The 16,333-nt window shown below is 48.7% G+C and overlaps 6 protein-coding genes across 6 annotated transcripts; 3 read left to right on the forward strand and 3 right to left on the reverse strand.

Moving 5' to 3' along the window:
• Nucleotides 1-237: 237 nt before the first annotated feature.
• On the reverse strand, nucleotides 238-2,009 carry F9C07_7483 (heterokaryon incompatibility protein-domain-containing protein; the record flags this gene model as incomplete). Its single annotated transcript, XM_071511632.1, has 2 exons — nucleotides 238-1,407; nucleotides 1,461-2,009. The coding sequence occupies 2 exons, from the start codon at nucleotides 2,007-2,009 to the stop codon at nucleotides 238-240; spliced, it is 1,719 nt and encodes a 572-aa protein (XP_071365246.1).
• A 448-nt stretch (nucleotides 2,010-2,457) lies between these two features.
• On the forward strand, nucleotides 2,458-6,168 carry F9C07_7484 (putative ankyrin repeat domain protein; the record flags this gene model as incomplete). Its single annotated transcript, XM_041285538.1, has 1 exon — nucleotides 2,458-6,168. The coding sequence occupies one exon, from the start codon at nucleotides 2,458-2,460 to the stop codon at nucleotides 6,166-6,168; it is 3,711 nt and encodes a 1,236-aa protein (XP_041145187.1).
• A 344-nt stretch (nucleotides 6,169-6,512) lies between these two features.
• On the forward strand, nucleotides 6,513-7,207 carry F9C07_2211984 (uncharacterized protein; the record flags this gene model as incomplete). Its single annotated transcript, XM_041285530.2, has 1 exon — nucleotides 6,513-7,207. One exon carries the CDS (start codon nucleotides 6,513-6,515, stop codon nucleotides 7,077-7,079), a length of 567 nt encoding a protein of 188 aa, XP_041145188.1. The 3' UTR covers nucleotides 7,080-7,207.
• On the reverse strand, nucleotides 7,208-10,729 carry F9C07_2153451 (DNA mismatch repair protein). Its single transcript, XM_041291354.2, has 4 exons — nucleotides 10,656-10,729; nucleotides 10,497-10,593; nucleotides 10,321-10,407; nucleotides 7,208-10,234 (listed from the first exon to the last, which is right to left on the reverse strand). Exons 1-4 carry the CDS (start codon nucleotides 10,692-10,694, stop codon nucleotides 7,248-7,250), a joined length of 3,210 nt encoding a protein of 1,069 aa, XP_041145189.1. The 5' UTR covers nucleotides 10,695-10,729; the 3' UTR covers nucleotides 7,208-7,247.
• Nucleotides 10,730-13,133, reverse strand: F9C07_2282544 (putative membrane protein TMS1). Its single transcript, XM_041291355.2, has 4 exons — nucleotides 12,807-13,133; nucleotides 12,675-12,754; nucleotides 12,016-12,604; nucleotides 10,730-11,959 (listed from the first exon to the last, which is right to left on the reverse strand). The coding sequence occupies exons 1-4, from the start codon at nucleotides 12,855-12,857 to the stop codon at nucleotides 11,234-11,236; spliced, it is 1,446 nt and encodes a 481-aa protein (XP_041145190.1). The 5' UTR covers nucleotides 12,858-13,133; the 3' UTR covers nucleotides 10,730-11,233.
• Nucleotides 13,134-13,594: 461 nt separating this feature from the next.
• F9C07_7487 (putative MFS transporter) lies at nucleotides 13,595-15,664 on the forward strand (the record flags this gene model as incomplete). Its single annotated transcript, XM_041291348.1, has 8 exons — nucleotides 13,595-13,675; nucleotides 13,774-13,845; nucleotides 13,903-14,035; nucleotides 14,101-14,205; nucleotides 14,261-14,882; nucleotides 14,937-14,952; nucleotides 15,003-15,120; nucleotides 15,177-15,664. 8 exons carry the CDS (start codon nucleotides 13,595-13,597, stop codon nucleotides 15,662-15,664), a joined length of 1,635 nt encoding a protein of 544 aa, XP_041145191.1.
• Nucleotides 15,665-16,333: the final 669 nt, after the last annotated feature.

A 16,333-nucleotide genomic window follows, 5' to 3' on the forward strand; every position in this document is an offset into this window, starting at 1 on the left:
GGAGGGTGGGAGAGTTGTATTGAAGACCATCTGGCAGGGTAACTTTGGCAAATAGTAGCCTACGCTAGGAAGTGGGGGCCTTTCTAGGGTAATCTAATGTGATGGAATGGTGATGGAATGGAGTAGTATTGAGGCGAACCAAAAAGTTGAATGAGTATGTGATCTATTGGGGTCGACAGCGGGAGGATGGATACAACTCGTCAACATATTCTAAGTGGTTGGCAGGGTCACTCTTGTTTATTCGATCTGATCCCATAAGTCAGTACCTTCTTGATCAAGTTCTGCGACTGGCATAGTCTCACCTATTATATCAATTCCGAGCTCTTTCATGGCGCTATATCCCCATGCGCGACTTATTGCTGCTGCCAAGTCGAATTTCTCGCTAAGTGGAAGTTTGGACTCCTGTAGATAATTGAGGAGCCTTGTTGCTGCAAAGCCCATGTCCATCTTGACTAACGTATCTCTCACAATAAGTGTCAAATCATCGAATCTTTTGGTTTCTTCAGAATCCAGTCCCGAGATTCCTGGTGTTGTATCGTTTGATTCCATTGGGATCTCCAGCTCTTGCAGTTTTCCTGGATTTGTGTGGGATGTCTCCCAGTTCCAGATGAGAGACATATCGCGTATGGGGTCGTGTCTTGAACGCAGAGTCTCGGCAATTTCATCCCACCTCACATCTTCTTCCTCCTGTAGCGGAGTTGCGCTGGTCACTATAATACTGAGATAGCCTTTATAAGGCCGAATGATACTCGGCTTTGAAGCTCCCTCCAAAAGGCATACAATGTCGCCTTTCTGAATAGGCTTGGCTGAAACATGGAGTATCCATATTGTTCCCTGCATGTTTCTCCCATACAAAGTACGCCTGTTGTCACCCCTTCTGGTCACCACTAGTTGTAGCGTAATATTCCGAATGCGCACTATGTGTCTGTCATGTTGAGACTCGTCACTTTTCACTTCTATTACTTGGCCCAGTATATGTCCCCTGCTTTGAATCAGAGCTAAATCCCGATGGGGCCAAATCCGTATAGAAGCTTTTTCTGAGAAAATATAAGTAATGACTTGTTGGAACACTGTACTCCATGGAAGCTTGTAATCAGGTAAGAGAGGAGAGTCAGAGCTCATGCCAAGTAATGCATACACTTTGTCATGTTTCTTGGTTGCCGCCCGGGCGTGATACATATCAACCAGTTCACCAAGAGACAGTGTTCCACGCGAAGATGTCGTACCAGGTCGGAAGATTGCACCCCTCATAAGATAGACAATCGAGCCAACCAGACTCTGTAGATCTGGGCGAGCCTTAAGAGAGAGGCTTAGACCCTTCAAGCCTGAAGAAAAGGTATAGCCATGGATCTTGACGTCGCCACATATAAGTAGAATATCTTGTGCAGCATGGACCTCCTGGAGTACCTGTACTAACTATTTAGTAAGTTCTAATAATATCCGTGTAGAACTCTTCATACCCAAATGCGCCGAAACCAAGGTCGTTCTAGTAGCCTCACAATGGCAGTATGATTCATTTCCTGCTGTATATCTGTAGGCTTATCCTCGGAAGGCTCGTCATCTGCAGCAAGACGAATCGTTTCAAGTGCTTTATCACTCTGATCGGCCGTCTCCCCGAGCCAAACAATCACTTGGCTAGCTTGACCGTATATCATCGGCATGAACTGGATTTGCTGGGCTTTTTCATCCTCATCTCCCTGGTTAATGCAGATCGCATCTATCCAGAGCAAGCGTTCAAGCTGACGCTCTCGAAGATATAGTAATGCTGTATAGAGGTTCTCTGTAACGGATAAAGTTTGGCCATCTATAATAATATATTGAGGTGTGTTCTCACTGCCCCATACATACGATAACGCTTCATACGGATAATCTTCCGTACCTGGTGTTGGTAGGGTGTAGTTGACGAGCTGACATTGGATCTGAGCGGTATTGTCCTCACTTGGTAAGAGGCGAAGCATGCGAATTGTTTCTGGCCTCGGCGTGAGTAGAGAATATTTATATTGAGACATATTGGTTTGTTTGGGGGTGTGATTTGCATCGTCAGGCTGGTTTTATTGAAATCGTACAACCGGGTTGTAAATACATAGCCTCGCGGCTCTGTAGTTCAAGAGACCACTATATTCATTCCGGTGAGGGTAATGGGGCTGAAATGCAGTGGAGCGGGGTGTAAGTGCGTAAATCAATTTAATAGAGGAGCCGCGTCGGCAGTCGGACCCGTGATCTCGTAATAGTGCTATACTTCTTTTTGGGTGTAAGTATACTCTATCTCAGGCAACCCCAAGGCAGAAGCACGCTAAGGCTACCAAAGTTCTGGAACGCTTGAACACAAAGTCCCCACTCTACCATCAGTGCAACCTCATAGAATGAAATATATAAACATGTACCCCTTCCTCGAGATAGAGAGTATGGTAATTTGTCTAGGTATCATATTCTCCCCACGGATATCCTGATACTGAAATGTCTGATGCAAACCCTACCGTTCAGGCCGCATGTGCCTCGAACTCGCTTGAATCTCTCAAGAACGCAATCCCTACGGCATCTACGGAAGAACTCAACTCGGCTCTTTGCGATTCCTGTGCATCTGGGAACGTCTCCTTCGCGGAAGCCCTACTAGAATGCCCCAGGACGGATGTCAATGCCGTCAAAGATGGCATGACCGCTTTGTTCATTGCAGTGAGTCATTGCTACTTGGATGTGGTCAAGCTGCTCGTGGACCACGGCGCCGACGCACGTTTGAAATCATTGGCAGAGTCCACTTCATCTTCACATTCTAATACAGAGCCCATCTTTACACCCCTCCATGGCTTCCTGAGGCCGCGCCGGGAGAGACAAAAGTCAGATCCATTGCCGAGCGAGATCTTTCCCGAGCTACTGTCCTTACTTCTGCGCGCAGGGTGTGATCTGAATGCCCGGGGCCCAGCGGGAGAAACTGTCTTGCATCAATCTGTCCATCTCAATCTGCCGTATACGAAGTTGCTTATTGAAAGTGGAGCAGATGTGAATGTTGTGAACGACTCTGGGTCTACGCCTCTACATCTTCTGGATTTACAGAAATCAGAAGATATTTTCCAACTGTTTCTAGATCGTGGGGCCAAACTCGATGTGAAAAGAGTGTTTGATGGCCGGTCTCCTTTGCAATGCTTTGCCGCTGGGGGTCAGTTAGGCGACCTTTCTCTGTTTCGACCTCATGTATCCAGCTGGGGTGAGACTGATGCTAAAGGCGATACACTACTACATCTTGCTGTGAGAAGTCATCGATCAGGGAGTCAGACGATACTTGAGCTGCTTAAGCTAGGCCTGCGTGTCGACCAGAGGAACTTGAAAGGCAAGCTTCCGTTACATATGGTGGATGGACCTATGGAATGGTTTGAGGAAGCAGTAGATATCCTTCTCGCTGCTGGTGCTGATATCGAAGGCAAGGACAATCAGGGCTTCACACTGCTAGCATATACCATGCAGCGAGCTGTCGATCACGAGCGAAAGATTACTTGTTTAATCAAGCGAGGAGCCAATGTTAACACACAGGACTACAAAGGCAACGGAGTAATACATTATAAACGCGGAAACGGTCATCGAGGAATCGAAGCGCTTGAATTTCTGTTATCCATCGGGATAGATCCAAATATGGCAAATTATGAGGGAAACACCGTTCTACATCGTCTCGTGGCCGACTTTGCCTCATTCTCGGACGAAAGCGAGATATATTTCATCCAGAAGCTGTTGGATGCGGGACTATCCCCAACCCAGGCTAACTTCAAGGGTCAAACACCACTACATCTCCTATGTCACCAAGTATCCGAGTATATGTTCTTGCCTACAGTAGCCGGTGATAAGAGAGCGATCGATTTAGTTCTCGATGCAGGTCTAATAAGAGCGTTAGAAATAGCGGATCATGATGGCATACGGCCAATTCATCTGGCAGCTAGCTGCTCTGAGACGTTGGTGGCCAGACTTATTGATCTCGGCGCAGATACCACAGCGGTGACTGGTGACGGCAGAAATCTGCTTCATATCGCATCCACAGCACGTCAAGTCAATATTGTTGGGCTTCTACTTGAGCATTATACCTCGATAAACCAACTTTCACTCGTGAACAAACGGTGCAAGAATGGCCGGCCACCTTTACACGATGCATGTCGATCAGGGAGGTTGGAAACAGTAAGCCTTCTGCTTGAATTTGGAGCCGATGTCAACGCAGAAGTCGAGGCGAAGTTTAGTCGAGGAAAGACACCTCTGCTGGTCTGCTGTGAATATGCGAAAGAAGAACAAAGATGGCCGGTCCATCTAGAACTTCCCGCACTCGATGGCAGGGTCAGCGCCGCCGGAATCTTATCAAAGGACGAGAAAAGGCCCAACCTACCACAACTCATGGACAAAAAATCACGGAATCCCATACGACGATTGGAAGTAACCTCTGAGAATGATACTACAAATGTGACTGGGGTTCTTCGGGCTCTCGTCGCTCATGGGGCTACACTCACTTATGAGCCCTCCCGCATGCCCCCTATGGCGGAGGCTGTCTTTAGTGGATCCGAAGAGCTAGTGTCAGAGCTTGGACGACTGATGAAACAACATGGCTTAGAACCCATGCGATTCCCAGATTTCGAACATATGTATCTCACACTCACTTCTCGGCATCTTCCAGATATTCTTGGCGTTTGCTTCAGCGAGTTCGTTAGCGACCATACGGTTGCTCGCCTCTTACTCCTCCGACAGTATAACGCCCTAGCTGAAGGGTTGGAGAAGCATGCAGACGCCGCACATGTACAGATCGCTCTCCCTGGGATTCTAGTGAACCTCGCAAAATGGGGCTACACGGACCTCTTCAAACGCTTAGGCGACCTCATGGCAGATCCGAGTTGGATTAACGGTGGAGTAAACAGGTTCAAGAAGCGATTGATGCCGTATCTTCTGATAGCCGCAGAGCGAAAAGTCCCCAACCTGGACGTAATCAAGGTTATAGTGGAACACTTCAAAGCAGACATCAATCTCCAATTCCAACCAGGAATAGAGATTCGGCCAAACCTCCCCTTCCAATCAACAATCTGGCTAAGACGTGCCTACAAACCTGGCGAAAGTGCTTTACATTACTTTGCCAAAGGAGGCCAATGGTGGCACACAAAGGCAGTTCGCTACCTTCTCCAGCACGGCGCTGACCCCAACCTCCAAAGTACCAACGGCAGCACCCCATTGCTGAATGCAGTACACAAATCTCTATCAGAATCACATCAACGGAAAGAAATTATCAAAATATTGCTCGAAGCCGGCGCTGACCCCAATATCCCAAGCCATAACGGCTGTTCCCCACTGAGTCTGGCAACGTACGATATTAACATATTCCGCCTGCTACTTGAGAACGGGGCATCACTGGAAAATTGCATAAGCCGGGTAATGTTCACCACCCTGGACAACTTAAACCTCGATATGCTATCTCTCCTTCTGGAGCGCAGCATCGACTGCAACACGACTACTTTACAAAAGGAAGGCAATATATGGTATACCCAACGCTTCCACGACGACAGAAACCTAACAAACTTCACCCTCCACCCGCTCCACTACCTATCAATGCCAAAATTCAACGAGTCAAACACACGAGACCGCGCAATCAAGTTAATCCAATACCTATTACAACAAGGCGCAGACCCCTTTCGCGCCTGTAGCGACGAAACTACCATCCTCCACCACATCTTCGAGCACGGCGGAACCATCCAGCCCTTCCTCGAGATACCAGATCTAGACCTCGAGCGCCGCGATGCCCAGGGCCGTACACTCCTTCTCGCTGCATCGCGTTGCGAAAACCTCGGTACAGATTCCTTCGCAGTCATGTATCCCCTCCTCGAGCCCGTCCCCAAGTATATCAGAATCGTCGCCTACCCAGAGGGAGACATCACACGAGCCATGACGTTGTACAACCGCGGGGCGGATATCACGGCCGTTGACCACGCAGGAAATAACACCCTCCACTATCTGGTAGCAGGGAGCTGTGACAATTTCGCTGGACAGAAGCAATACCGACAGACGGTGGAAACCTTTGTCCGGAAAGCGCCCAAGCTACTCCATCAAGTGAATAAAGAAGGCAAAACGCCGGTTCATATCGCCCGGAGTGCAGAGCAGAAATGGGCTCTGGAGGCGATTCGCAATGCCGGTGTGGAGATTGAAGAAGCTTAAGCGTTTGCCTATAAAAATATCTCATCTTAGTCCATGAGTATATAATCAAGCACCGATAGATACCCTTCGTATAATAGACCCTAGTATAGCTATAATCCCAGTACCCAATAGATTCACTTCCACTATATGCACCTCATCTGCACGACAACCTCTTAGCGTAACCCCCCAAGTGGGGTCACCAACCAATTCCATACATAAAAACGCATCTAAACCCCATTTACCCACTCCCAAAACACCATATCTATCTATACTCTCTACAGTATCCAGACAACCCTGAACAGCACAACATAACCACCAGACCCCAACCTCAAACACACAAATAAACCTTCAACTCAAAATCCAAAATGTCCACCTCACCACCACCACCACCACCACCACCACCACCAACAACCACAACCCCCACCACCACAACGACATCCCAAACAACCACAACGGAAACAGAAATAACCGACCAACGCACCACCGAAGCCAAAACCGCCTTCGAAGCCTCCCTCCGCTCCGTCGGTGCAAACTACGAAACCGCGCTCCGCGATCGAGCCCGCACCCTCCACGACAACTCTACCGTGCTCGACAAACAAGAGGCCGATGTGCGGCGGGCGACGGAGCAGCTCGCTAAGCAGAATGATCAGCTGGCTAAGGTGGCGGATCAGGCGAGGGATGGGTTGAAGGAGATCGGGGACGTGCAGAACTGGGCGGAGTTGATTGAAAGGGATTTGTTGATTGTGGAGGAGACGGTTAGGTTGGCAGAGGAGGGGGAGGGGGATTATCATGGTCTTGGGAATGGGTATGGGCATGGCAATGGGGAGGATGGGGGGTTGGAGGGGAATGGCAGGGTTAATGGGTTTGGGGAGGAGGTTGAGGATGGGGATAAGAATGGGAAGAAGGGGAAGGGGTGGTTTCAGTGGTGGTGATTTGTTTTTGTGGCTTTATGTGTTATGGGTTAGGGTTGAGGATGTGATGATTTATGTAGTTGGGTCTAAGGAATATAGGGAAATAGCGCTCATTTAGTATCCAAGTCAATTTTGTTGATCTATACATTCCTATATAGATAGGACCCGTAACCAAAAAGGATTATAATGTCAATCTGCTTCATCTTCATCTTCACCCTCACTTTCCTCTCCCTCGCCGGTCATTTCCTTAAAGTAATCCTTCCAGATATCCAATGTATCAGTCCATGACCGGCGATCCTCCAACTCACTCTCTTCATCGCCGTCGAACTCATCGTACTCGTTCCATTGTCCCAGGCTCATCAGATGTCGCATGGTCGGTCGCCCATGTGGGCAGTTCCATGGTTTGTCAATTGTGCCCATGTTTCGCACCACTCGGGTCATTTGCTTTTGGGACAGGTTCTTTCCGATCATAATGCTGGACCGACATGCCCGCATAGCGAACATTTTCCGCACCTTACTTGGTCGCGGAACATACATGGGCCCCGCTGTGCTGCTAGCTGGCATCTCAGAAAGCAGGACGATGAGCTCCTCCAGATCTCGCACGCCGAAGACGACTTCTTTGCTCAATGGTAGCGAGACCAGCTTGCACCTGCGGCCAATCGGTTCATTGCCGCTGTCATCAACTTCCACGACGAAGCCATTCTTCTCCAGCGCAGATTGATTCTCTATCACAATTTCCTCTTCAACCGCCGTCAGATCCAGCTGCTTCGGTTGCACAAGGCGTTGATTCTGCACCACGGTTTCCGCCTGAAGTCGCTCGAAGTTGAACTTCTCGTCAGAAGCGTGCTGGTCAATGATAAAAAGTTCATCCTTCGAACTGGGTGGTGCTGAGTCAGAGACACCTGTTGACGACCGGGTGGCTAGGATGAATCCTAAGTTGAACTGCCCAGCAATCCGCATCTTGCCAAAATCATCCTTGGAAACAGTTAGCGACAACCGCTCCTCAGCAGTCTCCAGCGAATTTTCAGCCTCATTGTCCTGAGAATGTACAGCATTCGAGCCGTGCAAGCGAAGCCTTTCCTGAAGCTTGTCCATCTGAAGCTGGATCCTAGAAAGTGACCCATCGATAGTGCTCACTAGGTTGACTGTGGAATCGCGATGAGCAGCGCCCTTATTCAGCTTGTTCGCACGGTTGATATTGCTTTCTTGTGGCAAGGCAGCTTTTTCTTCTGCCTGTCGAATCAGCCGCTGAACTTCAGCTTCTTCGTGTTTCTTCTTCTCTTCGTCGCTTAAGGTCTTTTCCACAGGAGCAGTATCTTGCTGAGACATTGCGGGTTCATCCTTGACCTCAGCCTCAGGTAGAGCTTCATCGTGTGATTGAACACTATCTTGGTCTGAAAGAACATGAGATCGAGAACCACCCCCAGGCTCTTCATCTTCGATCTCCTCCTCTTCATCCTCCACGTCCTCAGCTTCTTCTTCTTCTTCCTCTTCACATTCATCCTCTTCCTCCTCGGCCTCACTGCTCGCGCTGTGCTCTACCTGAGCCCCAGGTGCTGCAAAGCCCCTCATGTGCTTCCCAAATATACTAGGACGAGATGGAGTGTGTATACGTCTCTTCCGAGCTGTGGAGCTAGTAGTATCGACATGGTCAATATCACGTTTTCGATAAGGACCACTCCCTACTAAGGACGTTACAGTCCTGTTTCCGATGGTGATCGTCGCCACCTCCGCCGGCGCTCGTCTTGGTCTCATTCGGTCGAACGCATTCTGTATAGTATTAGGTATTTCCACAGACGGCTCCCGTCCCTGCGTTACTGTCCGCTGCGAATCTGGTGGTGCACTACTCTGTGGAGCATCACCATCATCATAAGCAACCTGCGATTTTCCATCAGCAGCGCGTTCTGGTTGCATGCTCTCGTCTGCACCGGGAGATGGCTCTTCATATCGGTCATCATCGGTAACGAAGAGCTGATTGTCTTCTTCTGATAAGCCGGGTTTTGATTGGGTAGGTGTGTTTGGAGGCAACAATGTCGGATCACGCGCAGGTTCTTTGTCCACACGAAGAGGAGATGATGGTATGCTCGCTTTACCCCCAGGTGACGACCCGAGATCGCTCAAAAAGCTCCTCATCCTATGTTGGGGGTTGAGCCTGTTTCTGCCATTGACTTGGCTTTCATCCACCTCTGGCCCCTCATCTTCCGCAGCCTCTGCGCCTCCAGACGAAGATTTAAGAGTTAGAATGTCTTGCAATTTTCCGGACTGCAGTTTAGTAGTTGACTGCCTAGCATTGTTGACCTGAGATTGGGGAACTGTCTGATCCGACGATTCAAACAACTGCGTAAGAGATGTTTTCAGAGACTCGATCAAAGCTCCTGCATCGTGCAGTAAAATTGTGCGCTTATCGGGTGAAACATTGACATCGTACGCGTTAGTATCCATATGGAAGTCCGCAAACACAAACGGTGACTGTGACACGTTGAAAGATTTATAGACCTCGTTGAACGCTTTGGCTATTTGCGGTAACCCACAAGGACGAGAGTTGACAAAGAACATTTGACGATCAGGTGTTTGCCTGCCTTCCCCGAAAACGGGCCTTGAGATATGTCCCCGAACGAAGATCTTATTCGACTCCCGCTCTTCATCCACAGCGGCTCGCTTTCCAGCCGCAGATGGTTCAAATTCCAGGGTTAGATCGAGTGGAATCAAAGCCAGGAGAGTCTTCGCGCCGTAAACGTTGGCAATGTTCTCTTTTGTTGTCTGGTTACCGTTCGTGGAGAAGACCACGACGTTGCGGGTTTTTGCGACAGTGTTCTTGACGTTGAAACGTACGCCTTTGCTGACACATGCGTACGCATGAAGAAGGTTTAAAACCTTTCCATATTCACGTTTGATGTTCTTTTCTAGCTCACGGCGCCGCACGGGTAGTCTCTTGAACAGTCCCTCCACCGATACTGTTGTGCCCTTCTGGCCCGCGACAATTTGTGTCTTCTTCAATTTCCCAGAATGCTCAAAATCAAGACGGTTGGCTTTGGGAGCCTGGTTGGCTTGGGCGGTGACAACATGGAACTCGGACAGGGCGCATAGAGACGACAGTGCTTCGCCGCGGAAACCGAACGTCTGTAGCCGTGATAGGTCCTCGTAGGAAGATAACTTCGATGTGTAATGTTTGAGTGCTAGTAAACCGCAGAGTTAGATACTTCCCCTACTAAAATAAAATTAAAAAAAAAAAAAAAAAAAAAAAAACTGGAGAAAAGCTTACCGACATTCTCATAGTTCTCCGGAGATATTCCACTACCGTTGTCTTGCACCTCAATCAGGTCCAGTCCATTATTCTTGAAACGGACCTCTGTTTTGAAAGATAGATTGATCAGTTTGCTGTCTTATGAAAATCATATGCAGGTGCATATTTATATCAATTATAAGGGTCCTATTTACCGATCGATGTGGCACCAGCATCGAGACTGTTTTCGACCAGCTCCTTAGCAACAGAGCAGAGGTCGACGATGACCTGACCGGATTGGATTTGGTGGACCTGAAAAAAGCGCAACACGACGAAGTTAGGGACTGCACATTCACAGATCCATAGGTACGTACCGAGCGGGCCTCGATGGCCTTGATGGTCGCCATATTCATCCCATGATGAAGATGGTTGATGCGAACGCGACTTACGCGGGTTGTCGGCCACTTTACGCGATACCGCGATCAGTAAGCATCGGACAAGATAAGATAATGTACCCCCATTGATCTCCATCGACAATATATAACAAGCCCTTTACACACACTTCGCTCATCGGCTTGAAATTAACTCCCTTTTCTTGATTTTACTGCGTTTGACAGTCCAATTCTTCACAGTCCTTCTACAGTATATTTGATAAATTCAGTGCATTTAGCATAACTGGCCCTAGATCGACTCAGGTTGCTCGGATTATTCAGATGCTAGGGGTAGAATAACAGGCTGTACATAGCACTCTTCCATAGTCGGTCAAGAGTTATTCTCATATATGATGATAGATAATACAGTCTCATTCATCGTAACTACAATTTCATGCAGTAAACTGATAACAGCCCAGGAAACAAAATGCACCCTGGATATCGGAATAACTCTCAATGCTCGTGAACGCCCAACTCCGCTGTATAGTCAATACAATTCTAGGTGACTGTGCCCGACAATTTCAGTACACGCCGAAACGATCAGGCATAACCACCGGGGCGATCAGCGTCCACAGATAAATCGCGTAACAAACCCAAGCGCTGATTATCTTCACCCAGCTGGCCCAGTAAGTCCGCCCCACAGCGGCAAAGTCATCTGTATTCTCGACTTCGGTCTCCAAGCCCTGGGTGAGAAGCGTGGCCACCCATGTCGTAGCCAAGAAGAAGATCACGTGAAACAAGGAGTAGTTATACTGTGTCGAACCTCGTTCATCGTCCTTGGTGTTATAGTCATCAGATTCGTCGTCGCTGTCGTCGTCGAGCGCACTGGCGGGTAAACTGCCACTAGCCACGGCGGCACGAAGAACTTCGGCACGCATCTCGCGACGACTGGTCGGCTGTTGGGTCACAAGACCATGTTCGTTGTCATCCGTCCCCAGCGGCGAATAGTTATGGCCCCCCTTGGACCCTAACGCAAGGCCCTGAGTGGCTGCACGTGTTGTCGTGTATGCGATGGTGGCCATGGTAAGAATGGCTCCCAAAACAATACTGGCCGTTCTTGTCCCGCGAGCGCGCACTAGAGGATTGCACTGGCGGTCATCTGGTTCCATTGAAACAGCCGACATGGTCAAATACGTGCAATACACAGTCACCATGGCTGCTTGAGCCAGACCCGCTCGCGGATTGGATTCTTGAACTATAGGCTGAATGGACACGAAGGAAATGATCAAGAAAACAATGAGGTTAACCTGATTCGTCAGCCGAGCCCCAGCACGACAAATGTGACAAGTGATTAATGACTTACCGTAATCGCGGCTTGGTTCATGGCGCATCCACTACGGGCGAAGAAATAATACATCAGGACCGTCATCACGATCGATGCGATGTACATGCCAATAGTTGAGCCAATGAGCAGCCCGCGCCAAAGTCGAGAGTCGCTATCCTCAATCTTCTGCAGACAGATCTCAGCCCAGGAATGCGCTAGATCAACCAGGAGGATAAGACCAAGCAACAAGAAAAGCATAGCGCAAATAAAGGCGATGTAACGGCCATAGACGAAAAAGAACGACTGCGGGATGAAGAAGGACACGACCACGAAGGCGATCCATAGGATGATCTTTGGGCCCCAGAATCCATTCTGAAGGACCGCACGGCCATCTTTAGATGACCGCACCCCCAACAGGAACAGCGCAAGAACCAAGTGAAAGAGACCGAGACCGAAGTTAATACGGTGGACCGCCACCCAACCATGGCATGCTTTGCCGTCGCAAGTGATTTCCATATAGTCCAAAGTCAGGTGTTGTAGCTTCTTGAGTGCCCATGGTGTGAGCATTATCCACGAAACGATTGAATTAATCAGAAGGATAAAGGCGTAGGCGATTCTCGTAGCCATACTGAAGTCCGGGGGCCCCGGATGTCAGTCACTGAATTATCATATACTCAACACAAGAAAGAGATACTTACCTATTTTGAAACTTCCCGCACGCACTACATACTGCGGAGCAAGTTGCAGCCCCGCAACATGAAGTTGCAAGCGTTAGAAGCTGGGTTGATATCAGTTGAGGTCCGATCAGGTAGCAATGGAGATGTACGTACGGTACTGGCACTTGGCACCGCCAAGAGTGGTAGAGAAAGTAGAGCGCCCATGTTGTTGAAGCTCCCCTCTCGGGAAAGGGATTGCGATCTTCAACAAATGATATTTAGTCGTAAGGTTTAATGTTATATAATAGTCCTGGAGGTGAGTTTGCATAGACCGATAGAATGATGCGATGGAGATGCAAGCGACCGGAAGAGTCGCCGCCGCCGCCGCCTTCGTCATGTGCCGATAACGGTTACATAAGCGAGGACGGGGTGTTATCAGGGGCCGATAACGCTGTTCTTGGAGTACTGTACCTGACCAGTACTTGTGTAGCTGTACGTATACTGGTGGTACCTCCGAATACATTTGCGGTCGAGGACGATTTAGTCCGGCAACGATTACGAGTTCAACGGCCACTTTGCATTTGGTCGTCGCGTGCTTTTCTCCCTGTTCAATTTGCCTTCCCCTCCTTTTTTAGTTTTAAATTTTTTTTTTTATAATCTTGTTCGTCTCTACACTCGTTGGATTGTAAAAATTTCTCCCCCTTCTCGTATTTAATTTCAGTACCACCCCTTTGCATTCGTTCGTTGGATTCGTTTCTATTCCTTCTCTTATACCATCCTGACGTCTGAGACGCTGATAAACTTTATCGTCCCCATTCGCCGAAAGTAATCGGCATTTATCTGGCCCCCCCTTAGGGCCCCAATCTCAATTCAATTGCTTCCCCACGCAGTGTATGCGCTGGGAGAAATACTTATAGCCCTTCGCTTTACGATTTGGTGCAACGGCACCGTCACAATTCACCATGGCTGAGTCAACTCATAAAACCAAGCGCATTATATCCGTGGTTGCGGGCACACTAGTAGCCCTGGCCTGTGGGACCAATGTATGAACTTGATGCTTATCCCTGCCTCCAACACCTCCCTCTTGAACTATACTCATGGACTAGAGCATTTCCTGAACGGACGTACTGATTGACCGTAGTATGCGTACTCAGCATGGGCGCCACAATTTGCGGAACGAATGAAGATCTCGGCAACCCAGAGCAACTTTATTGTAAGCTGTCTTGTTTCCCTCGGAAAAGCCGATGTATATCGTACTGATGTCTCACAGGGCGTGGCTGGAAATTTGGGAATGTACGCATCGGGGGTTCCGTTGGGATTGTTAACTGATGCTCGAGGTCCACGACTCACAACTTTTATTGGTGCTGTGGCCCTCGGTGTAGGCTACTATCCTATATATATAGGTTTGTCTGTCTGGTTGTTACCGGCGCTTGATGATGTTTGTGCTAATTATCTTCCGCAACCATAGCCTATGAGCACGGAAAGGGCTCGCTCAGTGTTGGCGTGTTATCCTTTTTCTCATTCCTTACTGGCCTCGGAAGTTGCTCCGCCTTCTCGGCTTCAATCAAGACAGGTGTGTTGATCTCTCTGCCTTACGAACGCTCGGAACTAAGATCCGTCAAACTTAGCCGCGACGAACTTCCCCGATCATCGGGGGACAGCGACAGCCTTCCCCCTGGCAGCTTTTGGACTGAGCGCTTTTTTCTGGTCTAACGTCTCATCTTTCATATTCAAGGATGATACTGGTCGGTTCCTTCTTTTGCTGGCACTGGGGACTTTTTTCTTCAACTTCGTCTCCATTCCCCTTCTTCGGCTTATGCCCCCGGCTAAAGCGTACACGGCATTATCACGGGATCGATCGCCAGGAGTAGAGTCCACTCGACTGCATAGGACGAAGTCCTCTGATTTGCGTTATGTGCCAGAAGAGTCTGATGAAGCAGGTATGCAGAGTTCTACAGCTTTTGAATCCCACTCCCCGATGCATGTAAGATCGCAATCTGGCGCGTCGATCAACTCCCACTCTGCCAATCACAATCCCGACTTGGATGAAACGTCATCGTTGGTATCCAAAAGCACCCCAAGGCAATCTCGGGAGGATGACCATGAGGAGGAAGATGATGCTCTCCTTGATGTTGGCGTCGGCTCACCTCACCCAGACATTAGAGGCTTGGCGATGCTGCCCAAAGTAGAGTTCTGGCAGCTTTTCTTGACGATGGCTCTACTTTCTGGAATCGGTTTGATGACGATCAAGTATGTTTAATTCTACCTCACTTCGCTCCACTAAGATACTAACAATGATGGTAGCAACATTGGCAACAGCGTAAGACACCCATATTACAGGCATGCTTATCTATAGACTAACCCCCACAGGCCAAAGCATTGTGGAAATACTACGACGATAGTGCTAGCTCCAGATTCATCCAAAAGAGACAAGTCATGCATGTGTCCGTCCTATCATTTGGCAATTTCATCGGCCGACTCTCCAGTGGTACGTACTATCATACATATGGCCCATACATTCCCTAACGACAGTCATCATTTTAGGAATTGGATCGGATCTGCTAGTCAAGAAACTTGACATGTCACGTTTCTGGTGCCTATTCATCTCCGCAGTTGTATTCACCGTAACCCAACTGGCAGGAGCCGCGATATCCAACCCACACCAGTTGATCGTCGTATCAGGATTCACGGGCGTCGCATACGGATTCCTCTTCGGTGTTTTCCCGTCCCTGGTAGCTCACACATTCGGTATCGGAGGCCTCTCCCAAAACTGGGGCGTGATGACCCTCGCCCCCGTTCTGAGCGGAAACGTCTTTAACCTGCTGTACGGCAGCATCTACGACCGACACTCTGTTGTCGGTCCAGATGGAGACCGGGACTGCCCCGACGGCTTGGGCTGCTACCGGACGGCATACTATACTACATTCTTTTCAGGAGTCGCTGGCGTCATCGTATGCTTGTGGAGTATCCTGCGTGAGAGGCGGGTCCACGGCGCGATTCGCAAGAAGATCGAACACGACCGTCTTGCTTGAAGCGGGGTGGGATATATATGTGGCGCCTATCCATTAATGGGCGCCTCTCCATCTTTCCAAGGTTGCCTGGCTGGAAAGCCATTCTTGCATTTTCTTTTTAGCTATATACCCAAGTCTGAGCGGTATCTGCGACTATCTTGATAACTCATCTCATATGTCACTACTGGGTTATGTATAGACGGATGATAATTTTGGGAGGCCTAACTTTCGTCCTTAAAGTATTCATTCTGCATTTTCCTTGATCATTTCCACGCTCCTTCACCAATCAGGGGACAATGTCCTTGTATATAGTCAAAACATCCAAATCATACATGTTCGCTTTTACTATCCACACATGACGCCTTTATCAGAAAACATCAGTAAGGAGGAAGTGCCCTCCGCAATAGCCGAGGTAAGATAACCGAAGCCGGGGTGAAACCATTGGCAGAAGATAATAGATAAAAACAGGGAAAGATAAGATAAGACAGGTAACGATAAATGGCCGGATCGGGCATTCACACATCATACACTATAGAGTCACATCAAGAAAAAAAGACTAGCTAAAAATAACACGGTAGAATAGAATGGAACGCATTTTAAAACAGCAAGATATCAAAGTTTTTTCAACACGAGTCATGTCCCTGCTGGGTTGACAGATTCTGACCTCTCTCCGAAGGATAAGAATTCAAT

This window comes from Aspergillus flavus, chromosome 3 (genome assembly GCF_009017415.1).
Source record: "Aspergillus flavus chromosome 3, complete sequence".
NCBI classification, from domain to species: Eukaryota; Fungi; Ascomycota; class Eurotiomycetes; order Eurotiales; family Aspergillaceae; genus Aspergillus; species Aspergillus flavus.